This window comes from Merops nubicus, unplaced genomic scaffold (assembly GCF_000691845.1).
Source record: "Merops nubicus isolate BGI_N331 unplaced genomic scaffold, ASM69184v1 scaffold8033, whole genome shotgun sequence".
Classification (NCBI taxonomy): Eukaryota; Metazoa; Chordata; class Aves; order Coraciiformes; family Meropidae; genus Merops; species Merops nubicus.
Window position 1 is genome coordinate 17,381 of NW_008600932.1, and position 20,669 is coordinate 38,049.

General features: G+C 44.2%; 1 protein-coding gene across 1 annotated transcript in view; it reads left to right on the top strand.

Moving 5' to 3' along the window:
* The window catches only part of LOC103770558 (obscurin-like), a gene marked incomplete at its 5' end in the record, with an annotated part of 51,589 nt that overhangs the window by 16,863 nt on the left and 14,057 nt on the right, over positions 1 to 20,669 (top strand). The window contains 15 exon segments of the mRNA XM_008937823.1: positions 1,561 to 2,722; positions 7,845 to 7,973; positions 10,390 to 10,507; positions 11,303 to 11,415; positions 12,557 to 12,559; positions 13,806 to 13,968; positions 14,486 to 14,558; positions 15,111 to 15,311; positions 15,741 to 15,801; positions 16,638 to 16,715; positions 16,822 to 16,994; positions 17,516 to 17,542; positions 18,098 to 18,250; positions 19,217 to 19,262; positions 19,827 to 19,904. Coding sequence (XP_008936071.1) covers positions 1,561 to 2,722; positions 7,845 to 7,973; positions 10,390 to 10,507; positions 11,303 to 11,415; positions 12,557 to 12,559; positions 13,806 to 13,968; positions 14,486 to 14,558; positions 15,111 to 15,311; positions 15,741 to 15,801; positions 16,638 to 16,715; positions 16,822 to 16,994; positions 17,516 to 17,542; positions 18,098 to 18,250; positions 19,217 to 19,262; positions 19,827 to 19,904 — 2,578 coding nt within the window.

The window sequence follows — 20,669 nt, forward strand, 5'->3', positions numbered from 1 at the left end:
AGCACTGGAAGAGAGGATGCTCCAGAAGACAAGAAGTCATGCTCTGGTTGATCCAGTCCTGAGCTTCACTGCATCCTCAAAGGGTGAGGTTGATGGTGGAAAGAAACCTCATCTCCATAGGAGGAGGCAATGCCTTTCTCCAAAAAGCAGACCAGTAGATGAGAAAGGCTACATGATATCTCAGAGGATTAGTCTTCCATGATGGTTAAACAAAAGGAGTAGGAGAAACAGGTCGTTGACTTGACCCTTCAGTTCTTTTTTTTATCTCTTTGCTTGGAAGTAGGACAGAATCTCCACACAGAAACAAAATCAGGTTTGCCTGGTACCTCCACTGAACCACTTACCTCCACTGTAGAGCATCAGCTTCTTTGTGCCTGCAGAGCCAATGCTGTCTTTATCCACAAGTTTTTCCATGTAAGAAATGACTCTGGAAAATCCACAGGAAAAACTACTTGTTAAATATATAAATTAAGAGCACTGGTCTGGGTTCAGGTGTTCCTCTCCCCAGATTTTAAAGCCTTTTGATCCAATTTCATCTGTAGCTCATTCAGAGTTGAAGTTTCTCCTGGTAATGGAGTAAAATATTGTTTTTAACATAAGATGTGTGTTTATACAGGGATGCTAAGAAGTCCCAAATGCCTTGGATGTGCCAAAAAATCTAAAGGAAAGCTAGCAGAAATAGTCTAAGAAATTATAATCATGCATCCCAGATTGGGTTGGTTCTCCTGTGCCAATTGGTTGTAGATCAGGCCGTGTCTGCATTAATGATATTATGAGGAGTAAAAATCAGTCCATTTTTGGCATAGATGACTTGTGCAGGAAATGTCCTTTCTTTTTCTGGTCTCCAAAGCTTATTGCCCTTTTAGTGTAACTGTTCTGCATGTGAAAGTGCAGATCTCTGGTCTCAAAAGTGTCTTTAAAACCCAAAACATAGATAGGTAACATTGTTTTTAAAAGAGGAAGCTGCTGACCCTAATGTAGCAAAGAGTGTTTTGCCATTGAGTTGGATGAAGCCAAGATTTGAGCCAAGGATACCCAAGAAAGGTTAAACTCCTTGAGTGTTTAAAATCTCTGGGTGAAGCTGCTATATTATGGGTCCAACATAGCATAGCAGGTGGTCAACACAAGCACATGAAATATAACAGCAACCACAAGACCATTTCTCAGCTGGACACACCCATTGAGTGTTCATGCACTCCAGGAGGTTCATAGAGCTCGGATCCACCTGGGGGAAAGGGCACTGGGGTTTTCCCTGGGTCAGAAAGGAGGTGGAGAAGGGCATGTGGGTGTGTGCGTTGCGTGTGTATCCCTTCCAACGTGACACGCTTCCCCAAAAGCTGGAGTGCTCACAAAACTAACCCCCCCGTAGCGCCTTGGCCAGCGGTGGCATGTGCTGATGGAGTGTGGCTCCCCAAAAAGTCTCATCTTCCCCGCCAACTCCATCCCAACCCTTTCTGTCATCAGAGAGGAAACGATAACCACCGTGGTGAAGAGCCCAAGACAAAGGGGAAGGGTTTCTCCTGCACGTTCTCCTTCACGGTCACCTTCCCGCTCCCCCAGAGCGGAGCCAACTCCAGAGCCAGTTTACATCTCAAAGATCAGGCAGCCTGTCCACAGATATGAGCAGGAGGCAACGCCCAAGTCGGCTGTTCCCGTGCTTTTTGTCACAGAACCAGAGGACAGGCAAGGAGCAGCAGCGAGAGGCGTCGTCGTAGAGACCAAGGTGGAGGAGAAAAGGCCCAAATGGGTGGAAGTGGAAGAAATAATTGAATTCAAGGTGAAAAAATCACCAAAACCTGCAAGGAAAAGAGGCTCTTCCCCAGCAAAACAAGAAAAAGATGACTCAGGGACACTCACATTCACTTTTCCCAGCTCAAGACCTAGGCGTTCCCCAGAGGATGATCCAAACACAAACAACTCCAACAATAAATTGGTGGAACAGCCAAAATCTTTGCCTAACGACAGTCTCTCCGAAGCCGAGATCCAGCCCCTGGTGTATGCAGCTGAGCAGGAAGGACCTCAGGTCAGCAACGAAGACAGGAGCTCCCCGTGTGCATCCGAGCAACTAGAACATAGTTCATTTGCAGCTTATGGAGCTGAAGGGAAGAGCTTCCCCCAGGAGACAAGTGCTCACAGCAGGTCAGATGTTGCTTCCCCACTGCTTGCCTGTGGGGGTGAGCCTTTGACCTTCAGTTTTGAGACAGCTGCTCCAGGCCAGCATGAACTTCTGTTCTCCTTAGCGAGTCCAGAGGTGAAGGAAGAGGTAGAGGAACTAGACGTGTCTTGGCCTGTGGAAGAGGAGGTACCTGAAGTAATGCCAGATGTCCTCCCAGAAGAGGATGGTGTCGTTATAGTTGATGAGCCAGAGGAACTGCAGACAGATGACATCAGCACCCGGGACCGCAAAATCCTGACCCACAATGGCAAAGTGTTAACTTTGGAAGACCTGGAAGATTATGTTCCCAAAGAAGGAGAGACCTACGGGTGTGATGGTCAGAGCCACACGACAGAGAAACCCTGTGAGATCTCCGTGCTCCAGACAGAGATCAACGAGCCAACGGTGGGGAAGCCAGTGCTGCTGAATCTGGTGAGACCCGTGGTGCCTGAGCCCAGGCAAAGGTTTTTCAGCCAGTTTGAGGAGCACATTCCTGGGAGCGTGTTCCTGTCAGCATCCAGAGTAACCGGCGTGCAGTCTGTAGGCCCCTCGAACATCTCCTTCCATGTGAGTGATACCTGCATGGCAGCAGCAGCTTCTCCTGCTCCCTCCTTCACAGTGAAACCATCTTTCTGCACTGAAGTCCAGCTTTCAGCAGACAACGGACAGTCAAGCTTCAAAACTGAAGTTTCCACAAGAACTCTCAGCTATGGGACTGTTGGCGAGCCTGTCACCTTGCACATCAGCACAGAAGACCTCTCCCAAAGCTGAGCAGATGCAAGCATGATTTTCAACACAAAAAGAAAGCCATGTTTTAGGAGGAAAAAAAAAAAAAAAGACAAAACGAAACACAAACCTAATTCAAATTGTTGTAGGTGAGGGGAATTGGTGGCAAAGATCACAAGGTAACATGTACGAGGGAATACCTTTGAGGAAAATATGTTTAAATATGATATGTTGAGCTTTTCCAGTCTTAAAGGGAACACGTCTGTCAGAACAGTTTAATTTTAAAAGCTTTGATCGAGGTGAACATATATCATTCCATAGTGGTGATGGGAGGTTTAGGAAAAGCCTGATTCTCCTGCCTATGACAGAAATAGAAATGAGGAAGCGTGGGTTTGTCCATGAGCTTAAAGATTCTTTCCAAGCACCCATTTGTACGTTATGGTGGGGCGAGGTGAAAGCATCTGAGCTTTCCAGCACCCTTCAGCAGCCCAGGACAGGAGGACTGATTCCAGCTAAAGCTCCTGTCACTGTGTGTGCCTGAAGGTCACGAAGCTCCTCACTGCTTTGACTCTGCTGTCTGTTTTTGACACCAATCAGCTCCATCAAAATTTCCCCATAAACATTTCGACATGTCCAGGCTGGTTACATGATTTTAATCTTTTGCCACAGCATGAAACATATAGAAAATAATGCATTTCCTAGGGATGCAAAGGGCTGCTCAGACCTTTAGGTTGAAATCCTAATTTGGCTAAAGTCAATGGTGAAAGTCCCACTGACTTGAGGAAGCAAGGATTTCATTGTTCTCTTCTCCTTTAAGCAGAAAAAAAGGCTCTTTTTTTAAAAACACTGTTATTTTCAAGTCCACTTCCTAGTTGTCCTAAGATGTAGGTTTATAAACCCACATGTAGGGTTTCTAAACCATATCTTTTAAAATATATTTACTTAATGTGCACCAAGAGATGAAAGTGTTGCACAAAACAACTTCTGCATCAACAATCAAAGAACCACAAACGTGATCTCTGTCAAGAAGTATTACTGGAAGAATATTTGGTCTCCTGTCCTTGCCAGTGGTTGCCATTGCATCCTGTCGCTACAACCACGTAGGTTGAGCTGCCTTGTAGAGGTATTACCTTCTGTTGAGTTTCTCTAGAGCTTGGCAGCAGGAGCACTGGTTGAAGGGAAGGCTAAGATGCGTAGGGTTTATAAACCGTATCTTTTAAAATATATTCACTTAATGTGCACCAAGAGTGTTGCACAAAACAACTTCTGCATCAACAATCAAAGAACCACAAACGTGATCTCTGTCAAGAAGTATTACTGGAAGAATATTTGGTCTCCTGTCCTTGCCAGTGGTTGCCATTGCATCCTGTCGCTATAACCACGTACATTGAGCTGCCTTGTAGAGGTATTACCTTCTGTTGAGTTTCTCTAGAGCTTGGCAGCAGGAGCACTGGTTGAAGGGAAGGCTAAGATGCACTAAGCGTGGCCCATTCCCCTTGGCTTCACCAAAAATGGGCGTTGCACCAACCTCCAACAAGTTGCTCAGCCCTGGAAAGCAATGAGCTTATTGACCCAAACGTTTGTCCCAGTTGAAGTCAGCTGGAGCTGGTCGTCGATCTCAGCAGGACAAAGCACTGGCCCTCTCAATCTGACAGAGATCTGGGGTGAAAAGTCCCAACGCTTTGTCCCAGCTGAGTTGTGTTGCAACAGGAAATCTTTTCATGTAGGTGGTATAGGGACAGCAGAAATGCTCAGACACAGCTGATTCTCTAGCCAGCACGAAGAGAGGGTTGAGTTTCCACCTTGGAAGTGTACCTGTGATGTTGTCTCAGTGTTTCCTGGCTAAGTACTGTTGTGAAGCTCATTCTGGAGTCCTCTGGGCCATATTCCCACCAACGGGGACTGAATTCACAAAAGGTGCTTGTAGAGAAGAGTATGTTACTTTTTGCCTTCTGTGGCTTTGATTTCCTTTGATTTCCTGCTGTCAGCACTTCGATTACGGGCTGACTAAACCGAAAATATTTGATTTCACAGCCTTTTACTTTCAAGATCCACACGGGATGTTTTGTGTCATATCATGTGCACTACCTTCATGATACAGGATGCTTCTCAGTGATTACAAAAAAAAAATCAAGCTTCTTTTATGCTACTCTCCCATTTTTTATAACATCTCCTTGGTTTTTACTGTTTGTTTTATAATTCAGCAATACGATGAATATATATTAGTGCTTTTTTTTCATATATTACACTGTACTTTGGAAAGCAACAAACATACAACAGGAAAATACTTTCTAAATGAAATAGTTCTTTCCTATTGGGCCTGATTCTGATCTCAGTTATTCCAGTATCAATGGAGACTATTTCCACAGAAGGAAGTGACCTTGGTGCAGATTTACAAGACACTGCTGAGAACAGAATCTGCCCTATCATAGTCTTCAAAAATATAATATTAATTGAAAAAAAAAGATAATGAAGATGTCTAAAGGCATGTGGGGGTTTCCTCCTGTTGTGGTTGACGCTCAGGTTTTTCTAAAGAAGCCAAAATGTTGCAGCTCAGACAGTCACAGAAGAAATAACACTACTTTGCTTCATTAGCTCAAAGCAATTAACATCTGTTTACATTTTCTTTTGAAATTTAAGCAAAAGAGAATCAACTGAAAGGAATCTTTAAAATCCTACGCAGGACTCTGTTCAAACAGTGAAAGGTTTATGGAAAGTTCATTACATATACTTTCAAAATATTTTCCTAGAGGTTACAAATGATGCTTGTAAGTGATTCAACTATGTAGATAACTAATGAGATGTGTGGGGATTTATTTCTGGTAGATGAAAACATACAGCTGTATGAAAAATTTTAATACAAAGAATGTTTTACTAAAATTCCTGCAGGCAAATGGGTATTAATAATGTGGAAACTTCAGTTTGCTTGAGGTGCAAGGAGAGGAAGAAAACACACCCAAAAAAAATCAAATGCAAGATACGTTGTTTGATGATGAGTTTATATCAATAAATGTCTTGCATCAGCTGTCACTGAACTCACTGGGTTTCTGTGTTCTTCTCTGTTCTTCTCTGTTCTTGGCATTTGACAGTCCATCAACTCATCCACTCCTCTGTTGACTTCATCAGGAGCTGGGTAGCCACCCAAGAATATTAAAGCAGTTGGGCTCTGGCTTCTCTTTTTAAGGACAGTTTCAGAAGTGTTGAAGTGAAAGAACCTGTTTTTAGGGATCCTTTCAACTCACATCTATAAGTCAATAATTCTGAACGATGCTCGTCCTCTTGGGTCCTTCTCTGAGGCTGTGTTGGAACTCTGAAATGTGTGTCAGTCTGGTTATTGGCTGAAGGAGATGTGGGGTGGGAGGGTTCACAGTTGGGATTGAACTGGGAAACAGACTGTCCATCACAAGTGTGTGTGACTGTATTTCTCATTTAGAGATACTAAGAGTGTTTCATGCTTTTCCAAACAGTTCCATTGTTGGCAGCTGCTCTGGACACCACCAGTTGGCAACAAGCACGACAGGAATGTCTGAGAATCAAAATATTTATCTAGGAAGATATTTAAAGATCTTCTAGTGCTGATGAACACTGATGGGCAGGCTGGGACATCATGTGAGGAAAAACTTGGTTTTTGGATGGGGCTTTGAGGAACCTGCTCTAGTGGAAGGTGTCTCTGTCCATGGCAGGAGAGATGGAACTGGAAGGTCTTTAAGGTCCTTTCCAACCTGAACCATCCTGTGATTCTGTGATAACCATTCTGTTCATGCAGAGGACATTGAAAACAAAAATAAAGTCAGATGTCTTCAAAAGGGATTGATCTAAATGTGGCCTTCAACTTCAGTTGCCAAGGTCTGTCATGGGAATTTAACCTCTTAAGGTCAGGAAAGGAGCAGAATTAAAGAAGCTACAGGACATGGTCTTGTATTTATACAAACATATTATATTTAATTTATTTTCAGTTATATTAACAAAGTCAGAGCAGCTTGTGTGCAAGTGCTCTCATCTTTATTGAACCATATGATCGTTTGAGTTTGCTCAAACTTGCTCTTGCTTGGCAAGCAACCACATCATGAACATGATGAATTGTCTTGATCTGACCTGCCTTTGGTCTTCGTGGTTATTTGAGGGTTTCCTTAGATATCATCTGTCCCTTTGTTGTGCTTCTTCAAGACTTGTAGAAGGTGTTTCAGGCAGGAGGTTGATGAGATGAGGTCCTGGGATCCCAGCCTAGCCTAGCTTCTTCTTCCAGCACTGACTGGGGATGAGACCATGGTGTTTGTCTCCTGGGTGGCCATTCTGCAAAGATGTATCCTTGAAACTCCTTTTTAATGTGTGGAAAGCTTTTCTCTTCTCTCTGCCTTCAAGAGCAGAACAACCCCCCCTTCTTCCCAATCTGCCCTTCTCCAGAGTCACTGGTGGGGCTGGCACCTGCTCACTCCTCCTCCTTCCCTTGAGAATAAACGTTCTCCTTGCATGCACTGAGTCCCCACTGGGTTCATTTCATTGATCTAAGGAAAGGGTTTTTTGACAGAGCAGCCAACGTAGGGTTGAGCTGGGAGATGGATCCTTTGTTCTGCTGTCTAGGGAGAGGCCAAGCGTGTGTGCAGTGTGGGACAGTGTCCTCATCCTGGTGAGATATGTCTTCCAGAAGCCTGTTGTGTCACCTGTCTTATTTAAAGTCTTAACCCTGTTCCTTTTTGGTGGAATATGCATTTCTGCATCAGCTTTCTGCTCTAGGAGGGGAAAGTGATGTGACTGCAAATATTTCCATGGGTTGGATGATGCTGCTGTTTTCTTTTTACCCTGAAGAGAGAAAAGTTGTTGTTCTCCTCTATAGGAATGACTTCCCCACAGTCAGAGATGGAGACTTCTGTCCAGGCCTCACTCCAGCGTGCAGATAAGGAGATCAAGACAGCCCTAAGGAAACTTGTGGACTCGGCATCGCTGCTGGTGACTCTTCCCCCAGGCATGCGAGGAGGAGCTGGTGGCCTTGGCCTTCCTGGGTCTGTTCCTTCAGACCACTCAGAAACAGCAGCCAGGCCCTCAGTGCTCGTTCAGGAAGCCAGTACCCAAACCCAGACTGCTGGAGGGGATGGTAGGTTTGACATGAATCTGGAAAATGTCCCATAGGAGTCGAGAGAGACAAAAATATTCAACATGCCAATATTGACCTTTCCCCCCTCCCCCTTCTTTTTGTGTTTCGTTGTGTTTTGAGCAGTTGAGGATTAAGAGTGAACTTTCAGACCCAAACAAACACGGAGCTGTGGGATGGGGTTAGGTTGGACATAAGTTTGGGGCAGATATTTCTGGAAACAGGAAGTGTTTAAAAACTGTGTCTAAAGTAGAGTCCAGTTCATCAGCTGCCCACAGTGGAAGGGTAGAAGATATTTTTCCACCTTTGGGCTTTTGACCGTGAACTTGCTTCAAGTTTTTCTGGGGGGGAAAAGGTGCTGTGGGATCCCTTCTTTTAGCTGATAGAAGTAATTTGGGGTTTGGTTTAGCTGGGGTGGATGGTGGGGGGTTGTTCTTCATTTATTGTTTTCCATACATGAGCTGGAGATGTATTTAACACCCCTACATTGACTGTCAGGGACTATCTAGGATGAGTGCATCAAGCCCACCTCCATTTCACTGGCCCTGGAACTCCATAACTGTTTCTGTGTGCTTAAAACCAATGATGTGTGTGACTGTGTCTTGCCAGAAGAAGTCTTTTGTCTTTGCATTGTGTTTTTTTTTTTAAAAAAACATGAATAATTGGCAACCCTTCCACTCTTCCTTCTGCTTCTGCCACAGCAACTTGTCTAAGCTGCCTGTGTGTCAAGTCCAAGTAACTATCCTCCACCAGTGTCAACTTAAGCACAAAGTCAAGTAGCCTTCCTTCAAACTCCAGATTTTGTTTAAAAAAAAAGATACTATTGTCTAAACCTTAAATATAGAAATGTTTTATGGAATCAGACCCAAAATAACTGCATAAAAAAAAAATGACAGGGCTTTAAAACTGGTTCTTTTTTTTTCAAGTAGGAAATAATCTGTGAAAAAAAAAACGAGTTGACTGGTCAAGCAGGATAACTCAAAAACCACAAGTGTCCACTAGCAGATTACTCATAACTACAGAGAGAATAGGGACTGAGATGGTTTTGCAGCCCTTTCATCTGAGAAAACAAAACTTGTTATTAATATGGGGAATTATCTCAGTAAGATGGAGATTTGACAGCTGTCTCTATGAACACCTGCTCTGAAGAAGGAGGCAAATGTTTTGATAGTGCTGTCAAAAGGAAAGCACAATCCCACCAACCTGGGATCCCTGTCCCTGCCAGTAATGTCTTCAATAACCACGTTCTCCATCCCAGCAGAGCTGGTTTATGTGATTTCTAGATTCTGATGCTTTTTTTTCCTAAACCAGCCAGCACCAAACATTCCCAGAATGCTCCCCCAAAAGGCTCTTCATGATGGGGAGAAGACTCCTCTTGATTTAACCTTTTCTCCCCAAATGAAAAAGGAGATGATGAACTTTATCCTATGAGGTGACTCAAATGGTCACTATCAAAAGACAAACCAGGTATTTTTGGAATGGAAAATCAAATGAATGTTTGAAGATGCATCTGATAAAATATTTAATGATAAAAGAAGAACAATACCTGAACTGCCATCAAGCTGCACCATCTTTTTGTTTCCTTGTTCCTACAAGTCCCAGATGCCAAACCTTGTTCTGGTGTAACTCAGAGTTGTACGAGGACATTTTCAAAGAACTCAGTGGAGATGCACCAATGTTGATGCTCTTCACCAAGTCCTCCATATCAGCATAGCTCCATATTAGTTGTACCCCCAGCCAGGCCCTGCCTTGACCACTAGTTTTACATTGATGTCAGCTTACTCATTTCACTGATGCTGTCTGAGATGGCAAGAGCTGTCCTCATAACACAATGTTCAACTGAAGTGTCCATGTGTATGAAGCTAACGCTGGCCATCCCTGAAGGGATTTAAAAAGACATGTAGATGTGGTGCATAGGGACATTGTTTAGTGGTGGACTTCTTAGTGTTAGGTTGAGAGTTGAACTCGGTGATTTTAAGGGTCTTTTCCAATCTAGATGATTCTAAGGGCCTTTCCCAACCTAAATATTTCTATGATTTCATCATAGCTATGAGCTGGAACTCAAACACAGTTGAATTTTCTCCTATGAAGGATGTGTTGAACACATTATCTTTCCAGTTGTCCAATTTCTTCTTGTCCCTACTGACTGCTTTTCCTATCCTTGTCTGTGTGTGTTTCCTCACACAAAAGTTAGCTTTGCCCAGTCAGCAACGTGCCACCCTTCAGTCTCTCTGGTGTTGAGCCCTTTGTTCGATGTGGTCTTCTCAAAAGGGCCAAATTCTCCTCTTAGCCTCTGTGACTGCACTCAGCAGAGGTCAGACAGCCTCAGTTCTGACCCCAGACAGGCTAGAGATGGCCCCAAAGATTTGCTCTGGGTTTCAGAGGTGACGTGTCTAACTTGCCTTATTTCTGCTGCTAGCCAAAGCACAAATTCCACCTGAAGAACCAAGGGTGCCAAAGCCCAGCCCTGGTCCTTCCACTGCAGAGACAGCTGCTGGAGATGAAAGCACTGGAGAACGCACTGTTCCTATTAGCAGGTAAAAACCCATCTCAATCCATGGAATTTTGACTTTCCTGCAAGAAAAACAAGTCCTCTGTGGTGAAGGAAGCAGGTGGTGACTTAAACTGATTCTTGTAGGTCTAGTATTATTTTGAGACTCCTGTTCACACATGTATTGTGCAAGAAGAATAAAAAAAAAAGGATGGAGAGAAATTCATTCCCTCCCCTCCAAAAAAAACCCCCAAACCCTTCTTGTATTAATTTTGAGTAAATAATAATTTCTCTGGTCATTAACCTGGAGGGAATCCTGTATTTCCACAGTTCTATGTGACGATGTAATCTTTTCTCTTGGGTTTCCCAAAAGACCATCACCAGCCACAGGGGCAGGAGACTGGTACAGGAGAGAAGGAGACGTGGTCTGGGATGTACACAGTGAAGTTTATATTGAGACCACAGAAAGAACTTGTGTGTATAAGACTGAGGAGAAGACCCCAACAAGTAAGAAACTCGTTTCCCTTTTCCACAACCCATGATTGTCATTGTCTGCTCTTTTGGTAATAACTCCTGATGACTATAGGTTTAAAAATTCTTCCATTTCTTGAGCAGTAACTATTTATTAACCAAAAAGCAACAGGTAAGAGTGAAGAAGACGAAAAGCAACACCAATATAAAGATCCCCAAATATATTGCTGTGATAACTCTTGATCTGACATCAGGTTAATGTGAAATCCTAAATGGCCAGTCCTATAAATCCCATTTGAGTCACTAAACCTATGTCAGCAGGTGATGAGTTATGGTGTTGGGCATGCAGCAAACCCTTGTGTCTCTCCAGGTCCTCCCTACATGCAAGTGACCATAGAGGATGTGCAGGTGAATTCTGGGGAGCGTGCCAAATTCCAGGCAGTCATTGAAGGAACCCCTCAACCCACTGTTTTGTGGTTTAAGGTAAGTGCAGGGTTTTCTCTGGCTGAGGTGAAGGCCACAGAAAGGACTCTGGTGAAGGTCTTCAGTGGGGAAATTCTTCTGCTCTTTCATCCCACACTTCTTAACGTTGATTTTGGGTCATTTTGTGGAACCAGCTGCAGTTTTCACTGGAACCACCAACCATGCCTCTTGTCCTGTGTTGGTTCCAGGCAACCAAGATGATTTTGGGGACCAAGAAGAACAGGAAGGGAGATTAGTTCCTGCCTAAGAGCTACCAAGATGTGTGTTGTAGTTTTGGGGTCTCAGATGGGATTAAGAATGGTTTATTCTCATTGTCAGTATGACTTAAAGGCTCTCTAAGTTTTCTGCAGCTAATTAGCAAAATGAATGTGACCAAGGCCAATGAATATCCCTTAGAAAGGAAGGAAAAATAATTTCCTATTTCTTATTCTTATTATTCTTTCCTGTTCTTAGTTCTTCTTCATATTATTTCTAATTGTGATGTCCCTGAAATAAGGCAATGTTTTTCTATAGTCATTGTCTATAACTTCTCTATCCAACTATGTGTCTTGTACACATAAGTTTTAATCCTTTTTTTATTTATTTTAATTTCTGTATGGGAAGTCCAAGAACAAGCTAGCCAGACAAATCAAATAACCTTAAAAAAAGAATGAAAAATTCAAGAACTCCCCTCTCATGTACAGGCACACATGCATGTGATGATCTGGTGGGTCTCAATCATCTTGAAGGTCTTTTCCCAGTTCAACAATTCTATGATTCTATGAAAAGAACAAGGCAGGAATATATGATAGACCCTTTTAACATTCTTGCAATGTTTTCAGCTCATTTCTCACAAGCTAGCTGAGCTTTTACCTGTTTCCTAACGCACAGGAAAGCTCTCCACACACTTTTCTAGTCCCCTCTTGCATCCATGCAAACATCTTGCAGACACAGTGTCTTCTGTCAAGAGTTCAACCCAATGACAGGATGCTCCCCGAGGTGCCAGCTCTTTTTGGCTCTTCCATACACATTCACCACAAGAGGCAAGAGTTAGGGCTGGGCCAGTGACCAGACAGATGCCAGATGGTCTCTTTTAACCCCTCTCCCTTCCCAAAAGGGAACTGCAGCATTTTAATTCAAGACACCTCAACGTGGTGCACAGGATGTAGCCGTGACCTTGTTTGGAGCAAGTTATAAGCAAGAGACTTTCAGCACATCAACCATTGGTAGCAACTGTAAACTTCAAGCCCTATCACTTCTAGAAGAAGATGCTGTCTGCAAAAACATGCTGTTGACTTTAGAAAGGGCATAAAGTCACTGAATGGAGAACTGATTTTGTTCTAGCTCAACCCAGGACAAGAAGCTTCATGCTTTGGCTCTTCTGTCTTGTGCCAGAAGAAGTTAAATCCCTGCCCACTCCCTGGGCTGTTCGTGGTTCTGTACAGCTCTACCACATCAACTTGCTAGAGCCTACCTTCTAGGCTGAAGAGCCCCAACCTGCTCTGTCAATCCTCATCTGGAGGCTGTTGACAGAAAGAACATCACTGCAACCCTGTCACACCCTGGCAAACCAGGGTTTTACAAGATGGTGCTTTCTGTCTTAGTCTTCAATGCTTCCCTAAGGATTTCTAGCCTCTGGTACTTTTGGAGAGCTGCCAAGCTCTGAGGTGGTGCTGCCATGGAATGATCTACTGAAACTCAGAGTCTTGCTCCAGTGTGAGTAGGAACAGGTCAGAGACTGACATTTCATGTGCAGGAATAGGGTTCATCCCCTGACATGCATTACACAGGTTTAGCTGGTGTTTTAGAATCATAGAATCATTTTGGTTGGAAAAGACCTTTAAGATCAAGTCAAATTGTTAACTCAATGCACCCAAGTCCCCACTGCCCCACGTCCCTCACACCACATCTCCACAGCTTGGAAACCCCTCCAGGGATGGAGACTCCACCACTGCCCCTGGCACAGACCTGGACAAACCTTCTGGGGAAGAAGTTTTTCCTCAGATCCAACCTAAACCTGATGTAGTTTGAGGCTTTTTCTTCATGTGCCATCACTTCTTCATTGGGAGAAGACCAGGCAGGAGCAAAGTAGCTGATCCTCATGCTCCCTGGGCTGACTGCCCAGGCATGGTGGGCTGGGAGAGCTGAAGAGTACTCCACATAGCCATGGTGATCCCTCCCAAGCCTGTATTCCTATGAAAGGCTTGTGAAATGAAAATGTTAGTGGGTACTATGGAAGCAGAGAAGAGTTTGACATGAGGGACTTCTTCAGGCAGCATTGTGCTGGTGAGATTTGCAAACCTAACCAGCCTGTGGCGTAGCTCTGCTCCTGTAGCTTGGTCCTTGAAGAGAAGAAACAGATGTTTCCATCTTGGTTTTTCCAGGACCAAAATGTCATTTCCTTCTTTCAGGGCACTTCCTTGCTGACAGACAGCGACAGGCTCCACCAGGGGAAGGAAGGAACAACCTATTTCTTAGTGGTGGACAACGCTGTCTCAGAAGATGGTGGTGTTTATACCTGTGTTGCCAAAAATGCAGGAGGGGAGGTGTTGTGCAAAGCAGAGCTTGTTGTACGTGAAGGTAATGTCCTCCTTCCAGGGCAGGGGTTGCTTCCACAGCCTTGGCCACGTGCACTCTGTTCAAGTCATCCCCTGGTACTCACATGGAACCTGCTCTTCGTTCCTCCACAGCATTTGCCTATTACCAGTAGGGCAGGGCCCAGCATAAGAGCAAATGATCTAATGACCAACATATTTATATATATAAAAATAAGATTTTTCTTTTCTCTGCTTCAGATTACATCAAGAATTGATACAATGAGCCACAGAAATAGGTGGGACCATGTCTCTGGTAGCCTTCTGCTCTTTAGCCTGGCTCTTCTGACTTATGTCAGGTGAAGATGCAGCCCCAAAGTTCCTATTGAAAGGTTCCACCCTCAAACAGCTCCATTGAATTTGGTGCAGAAGTTTAGAGGACCCCTGTAATTTTTCCTGCCTCAAATTGTCCTGTAATAACTTTCCACTCCACTAGCAAGACATTGTTGTCTGACTATTAACACTGATATTCTCCTTCATCTCCAAAGCTAAGAAAGACCAAGAAGCAAAGAAAGTGGCCACCAGGAGAAAGCTCCATTCCCTTTATGAGGTTAAGCAGGAGATTGGAAGGTAAATAAATTTTCCAACTTTCTAACATCACTTCTGGAGAATATCTACTGGCTCATCTGAGCATGTGCAAGCAGAAGCAGATGTGGACCCAGCTGTGGAAAGGTCTGAAAAGGTGGAATTGGGAGGTCACCTCATTGCAGGTGTGCTGGAAACAGTTTCCTGATGTTTCTGATAGGGGATGGGAGAGTCCATCCAGCTTACAGCTCCAGGGAGCTCCAACCAGAAAACACATCAGCCAGGGGCTGGTGGGATAGATGTCCAGGTATTGGCAATGGGCATCCCAAGTCTACAGCGACCTCCATCCAAGCAATCCAAGGGCATCAGCCTTTGTCAGCACAAGGCTGTGTCACCTGCAGCAGCTTCTCCCTTGATGGGAACTCGTTGCTTAGTTTTGGAGACAACCAGGAGAGGGCAACAGCACCTCACACACAGGAGAATGAGCTGCTTACCTTGGAGAATTTAAGCCCTGAGCAGTAGGGAGCTATCAAAGGTTGGGACGTGGAGAGGTCCAGAGGGCTCCGACCCAGGGTTTCTCCTTGGATGTGTCCACAGGGGCTGCTTCAGCTTCGTGAAAAGAGTTGTGCACAAAGGGAACCGAGTGTCTTGTGCTGCCAAATTCATACCCCTGCGAAGCAAGACGAAGGCTCGGGCTCACCAGGAGAGGGACATCCTGGCCTCTCTGTCCCACGACAGGATCACCAGGCTGCTGGATCAGTTTGAAACACGGAAAACACTCATTTTGATTCTGGAGCTGTATCCTTTCCTGTGCTGCTGGTCCCGAGGAGGTTGGGAGGTATCGGGTGGATTTGTTGGATAAATGAGGGATGAAGCATTTTGGGGGCTTGTCTGAGATAAAAGGACACACATGATCTTTCTCTGCCACTGCAAGATAACATAGCTCTGTGAGATCTTTGCTGAAGTACTAGATTTCTGCTGCTCTAGGAAAAATCATCATAGAATGGCTTGGAAGGGATCTTTCAAGGTCATCCAGTCCAACCCCCCTGCAGGGAGCAGGGACATCTGCAGCTAGAGCAGGGTGCTCAGAGCCCAAACCAACCTCACCTGGGATGGTTCCAGGGATGGGGCAGTGACCACCTCTCTGGGCAGCCTGGGCCAGGTCTCACCACCCTCAGTGTACAAAATATTTAAGTGTAGTTCTGTTTTCCTTAATGCCATTGCCAGATGCTCCAGTGAAGAGCTCCTGGACCGTCTGTTCAAGAAGAGTGTTGTCACTGAAGCAGAGGTAACCTTTCTTTCTCATTTGAAAGTCCAGAGTTGGTGGTTACCACCTGAGTCCCTTCCAGATGCTTTATTCTTTTTGAATATGAAGAAAGTCTTTGAACCAGTGATAATTTATCAAAACAGAAAGAGCCTTTAAAATGTGTTCCAATTAGTAAGCTGAGCTCTTCTGGGGAATAACTAGAAAACTTCAAGATTCACATCTCCTGTCTAGTAGTCCATATTTATTGGTAAAATGGATTTTTTCTTGGAAATATTCAGAAAGAAACATCATAGAATTATAGAATGGTTTGGGTTGGAAGGGGTTTTTAAAGATGAAATGTCAGCTAACACTACAAAACCCCACAGGTAGAGGACTTCCAAAGCTGAAACGAGCTGTAAATCTTCACTCCTTGTGCAGTCATAGTCAGACTGGATCTACAGATACTCAGGAAAATAGGCTTACACCAACGTTGGCAAATGTTTTTTTGAGTTTTAAATGTGTTTGCCTCATTTACACCAAGCCAGAATTGAGTTTGAGTTAAATAAATAAGACAGTTGATAAGGTTCATCATAACTGAGGATTGCTGTGTCTCTTTTTTGGGTTTGTTGGGGTTTGTTGGTTGGTTGGTTGGGGTTTTTTTTAATTAAGGGCTTTTTCACATATAGAAGATCAGGGCAATGTGGTCACACAGGAGGCACAGCTTGGTTTGCATCAACTGCAAGACTAATATAAGAAGTTCATGCTAGTTTTAAAAGTATTTCTAATTCAACCTCTCTCTTTATTAAATTAAAAATGTTGGTGGGATCAGGGACTCTTTTATTTACTATTAATGTTGAATCATTTATTTATTTTTTTAGGTCAAATTGTATATCAAGCAAATCTTAGAAGGAATCAAATATCTTCATGACAACAACATCCTTCATTTGGACATCAAGGTAATGGGGGATGGCAGATTTAGCTTATCCTCATGTTCAGGGAGTGGACAATATTCATATTATTCTTACTTACAACCCATCCCTTTTATTCTATTTCTTTTCCTAGCCCCTGAATATCCTCATGGTGTATCCAGAAAGGGAAGACCTTAAGCTCTGTGACTTTGGATTTGCTCAGAAGATCACACCCTTTGAACCTCAGTTCAGCAAATACGGGTCTCCAGAGTTCGTTGCCCCAGAAATTGTTTCTCAATCACCAGTGTCAAAAGCTACTGATATCTGGTAACCTATCACCTCTCTAAAAAAGCCTCAATTTCCATTTATTGTTAATAAATAAATAAAGTCATTAAAATAAGATGGGAAACAGAAAGTGAACACTGAGAATCCAAAACCCTTCGTGGCTCTTTAAAGCTCTTCCTCTGTTTTGTTCAGGCATAATTGAGCTCAGACAGCTAATGAATGCAAAGGAGCATCTTAGAGCAGATGATCTGTATGAGAAGCAGCAATTAGGGAGGATGATCCTAAAGGGCTTTCTAGAAAAGGCAAACAAACTCCCAGAAAGTATTTTGAGTCTTCTCCTCTATCTGTGCTTAAAAATGGAAGAAATTTTTTTAACTTTTAAAGGGAAAAAAATTTAAAATTGAAAACAATAGCTTGGGGGATTTATTTTTCTTGAAAAGGTGAGGAGATGAAGGTGATCTTACTGTGCCAGGGTCTCCAGTGGCAGGAAGAGGGGCTGTGTGCTTGAGAAGGATGCAGAAATGGTGGCAAACACCTGACATTTGTGTTCCCTCTCTCCTCAGGGCTGTTGGAGTCATCACGTATTTAAGGTAAATAAACCCTCTTGGAAAACTCGTTCAATATCCATTTATCCATTCAATATCCAATAGTGGGGTCACTCAGAGACCCCAGCAGCCTCAAGTGAGGGATCTGAGGGAAGCATTGAGCCCTTGTGCAATGGGGGCAGGTTCTGCTGTGGTTTTCTCCTTTACTCACTCTTTCCTGGTTTCACAAGGCTTTTGTTATTCCCCCTTGTCATTCTCCCTGCTTGAAGATGAGGCAGTTGGTCTCCTTGTAGGTGGAGATGAGAGCAGTGGAGAGGTCCAGTCTTCCCCTTGCCTATTTTAACCAACCCCTTTCTGTAGCTGTGCAAAACCAAGCCCTTAATTCCTCAGCTATGAACTGAGATAAACAATTCAGCTGAGTGCCACGTGATGCTGGGGTGAAAGATGCTCTGCTAGTGACCAGACTGCTCATAAGCAATGCAAGCCCCATGCGTGGAGTCCCTCAAGTATTTCAAAGCCCCATATAAGCACTTTTCTCACTTCACCAGCAAATACAAGCCTAAAGTCTGCCTGCTTTTAATTTCTGGTGTTCAATAACAGCCTAACGTGCAAGTCTCCGTTTGCTGGGGAGAACGACAGAGGAACCCTTCTCAACATCCAGAAGGGGGAAATTTCATGGACCATCCCTGACTTTGTTCATCTGAGTGAAGATGCCAAGGCCTTCATAAAAGGCATCCTGCAGCAGAACCCCAAGTGAGTGCAATTTTCTGCTTCCCACAGCCAGTGTGCAAAGACGTTGAGGTCTCAGGCAGATCTCAGCTCACCAGAGCTGCAGGTGTTTTGAGAAGGAGAAAGCTGAGTGAGATGTGGTGAGTTATACCCTGATTCTTCTTTATTATTCCTCATTACCCAACGCACAAGTTGGTAATTTGTCAAACTGGACTGTTTGTGGTAGGGTGATGTCCTTAGTCCCTGACTCCTCCAGGCTGGTGACTTTCTGAAATGACACAGAGGAGTGGGAAGAGTGAGGACTTGCTACACAGGGGAATTAAATAGCACTAACTACATTCATTAAGCAATTTCAAACACAAAAGGCAGCTTGAAGGCATGTTTGCAGGCACTTGCTTTTTAATTTCATTTCTATTCCTTCTGCCTGCTACCAAAGCTATTTTTGCTCTGGCCACCCATAGAGGCAAAAGGCTGCTCTGAATGCCCCTGGGAAGGACCCTGCAGAGTGCCATGGGGTATCCTGAGGAGCTGTAAGGGGTCTCAGACTGAAAAAGGAGGAAGAAAACTTTGGTGTGAAAGCCTCTTTCTGTTTGTTTGGCTTCTCAGCTCTAAACCAGCAGCCTAAGAACATACTGGTATCAATACCCTGGTACCAACACAGGCTGGGGGTGATGGGCTGGGGAGCAGCCTTGGGGGGAAGGACTTGGGGGTGTTGGGGGTGAGGATCCTGCCCCTCTGCCAGCTCTGGGAGACCCCCCTGCAGTGCTGGGGCAGCTCTGGAGTCCTCAGCACAGCAGAGCCAGGGAGCTGCTGGAGCGGGGCCAGAGGAGCCCCAGCAATGCCCCGAGGGGGGAACCCCTCTGCTGGGAGCCCAGCAGGAGAGAGTTGGGCTGGGGCAGCTGAGAGGAGAAGGCTCCAGCTGGGGAGACCTGCTGGTGGCTGCCAGGACTTGCAACTAAAATGGTGGGGTTTTTTTTTTTCCCTTACCAGAGACAGACCCAGTGCTTTGGATTGTCTTTCCCACAAGTGGTTCATGGTAAGTTTGTGCTGGTTGTTTATTACACTCATTAAAAACACTGAGGTTTGAAGAGACCTTTGGAGGAGAAGCTCTAAAAGCTGCTTGATAGAATTTGCTAGTTGATTTTTTTTTCTTGGTTTCCTACTTTCTGTCCTATAGAGAAGCTCAAGCATAGCTCTCCAGGCAAAGGAGGCACACTGGTGATTACATGGCAAGATATCTTTCAAAAGATGAAGGTTACCACTGACATGAGCAGATGTAACATCTCTGTATAGAAAGGAAACTTTGCAGAGCAATGTTATAATTTATAATAAAATGTCTTAAATTGTTAAGGAGACAAGCTAAAAACTAACCAAAAAAGGAATGTGATGACATGCAGTGAACAGGGCTTGCTTTTGCCATCAAAAAGCTGAGATTTTCTACAATTTATCTATAAGGGCATTGTAGCATTTGGTCTAGTGTATGTTTCTGAAATTAAATAGTTCTGGAAGGAGGGAATCTTAAAAAAAATAATCTCAACTTGTTAGGAAGTGAAGCCAAGAATTTTTTAACCAGTGATTTTCCTCTCGTTCCATCTGGCAGCACAATGTCCCCCTTGAGTCAGCTCATTTCATTAACACCAAGCAGCTCAAATTCATTGTGGCTCGGAGCAAGTGGCAGGTGAGTTGGTCCTAATCCCTCTTGGCTCTTTTTAGTTGTCTATATTTTTCATTCCATTGGCATCTTTTAAAGTCTATCAGGCTTGGCCAGCAAGCACAGCAGAGGTCTCAGCTTGGCTAGGAATGGGGAGTAGGCCCAGGAGAGGGTGGTCCATGGATGTGGCAGAAATAAGTTATCTAGGCTGTCACTGGCTCTTTTCAGTTGTCTATATTTTTCATTCCATCGGCATCTTTTAAAGTCTAACAGGCTTGGCCAGCAAGCACAACAGAGGTCTCAGCTTGGCTATGAATGGGGAGTAGGCCCAGGAGAAGAGTGGTCCATGGATGTGGAAGAAATAAGTTATCTAGGCTGTCACTGCCTGGAAATCATCTGGGCTAATGCCTGTGGGATGCATGGTTGTGTCCAAGAGGTACCTTCAGCTGTCTTGGATGTTGAATTATAGACAGGTCCCAAGAGGATTCCTCTTTTCCTGAAGTTCTCTAACATAATCAGATGACTGCCTCCTAAAGTGTGGTAGATCTTCTGTTGGCCTAAGAGAGTGCAGTTGACAGATTTAAAGGCATTTACTCCAGCTTAGGGTCTCATCTGATGTGTTCTGTTAGAAACTCCTTTTCCATCTGCTTTGGGTGGCCAGGTTGTCTTTGAAAATCTCAGGCAGGGTCCTGCTCCTCCATTCACAGCAGCAAGTCAAGATAGTTCCACCTCTGTGAATGAGAGCAGAGGAAGGCTTGGAGAGCAAATGAGGCCTGGGTTGATGATTTGTAC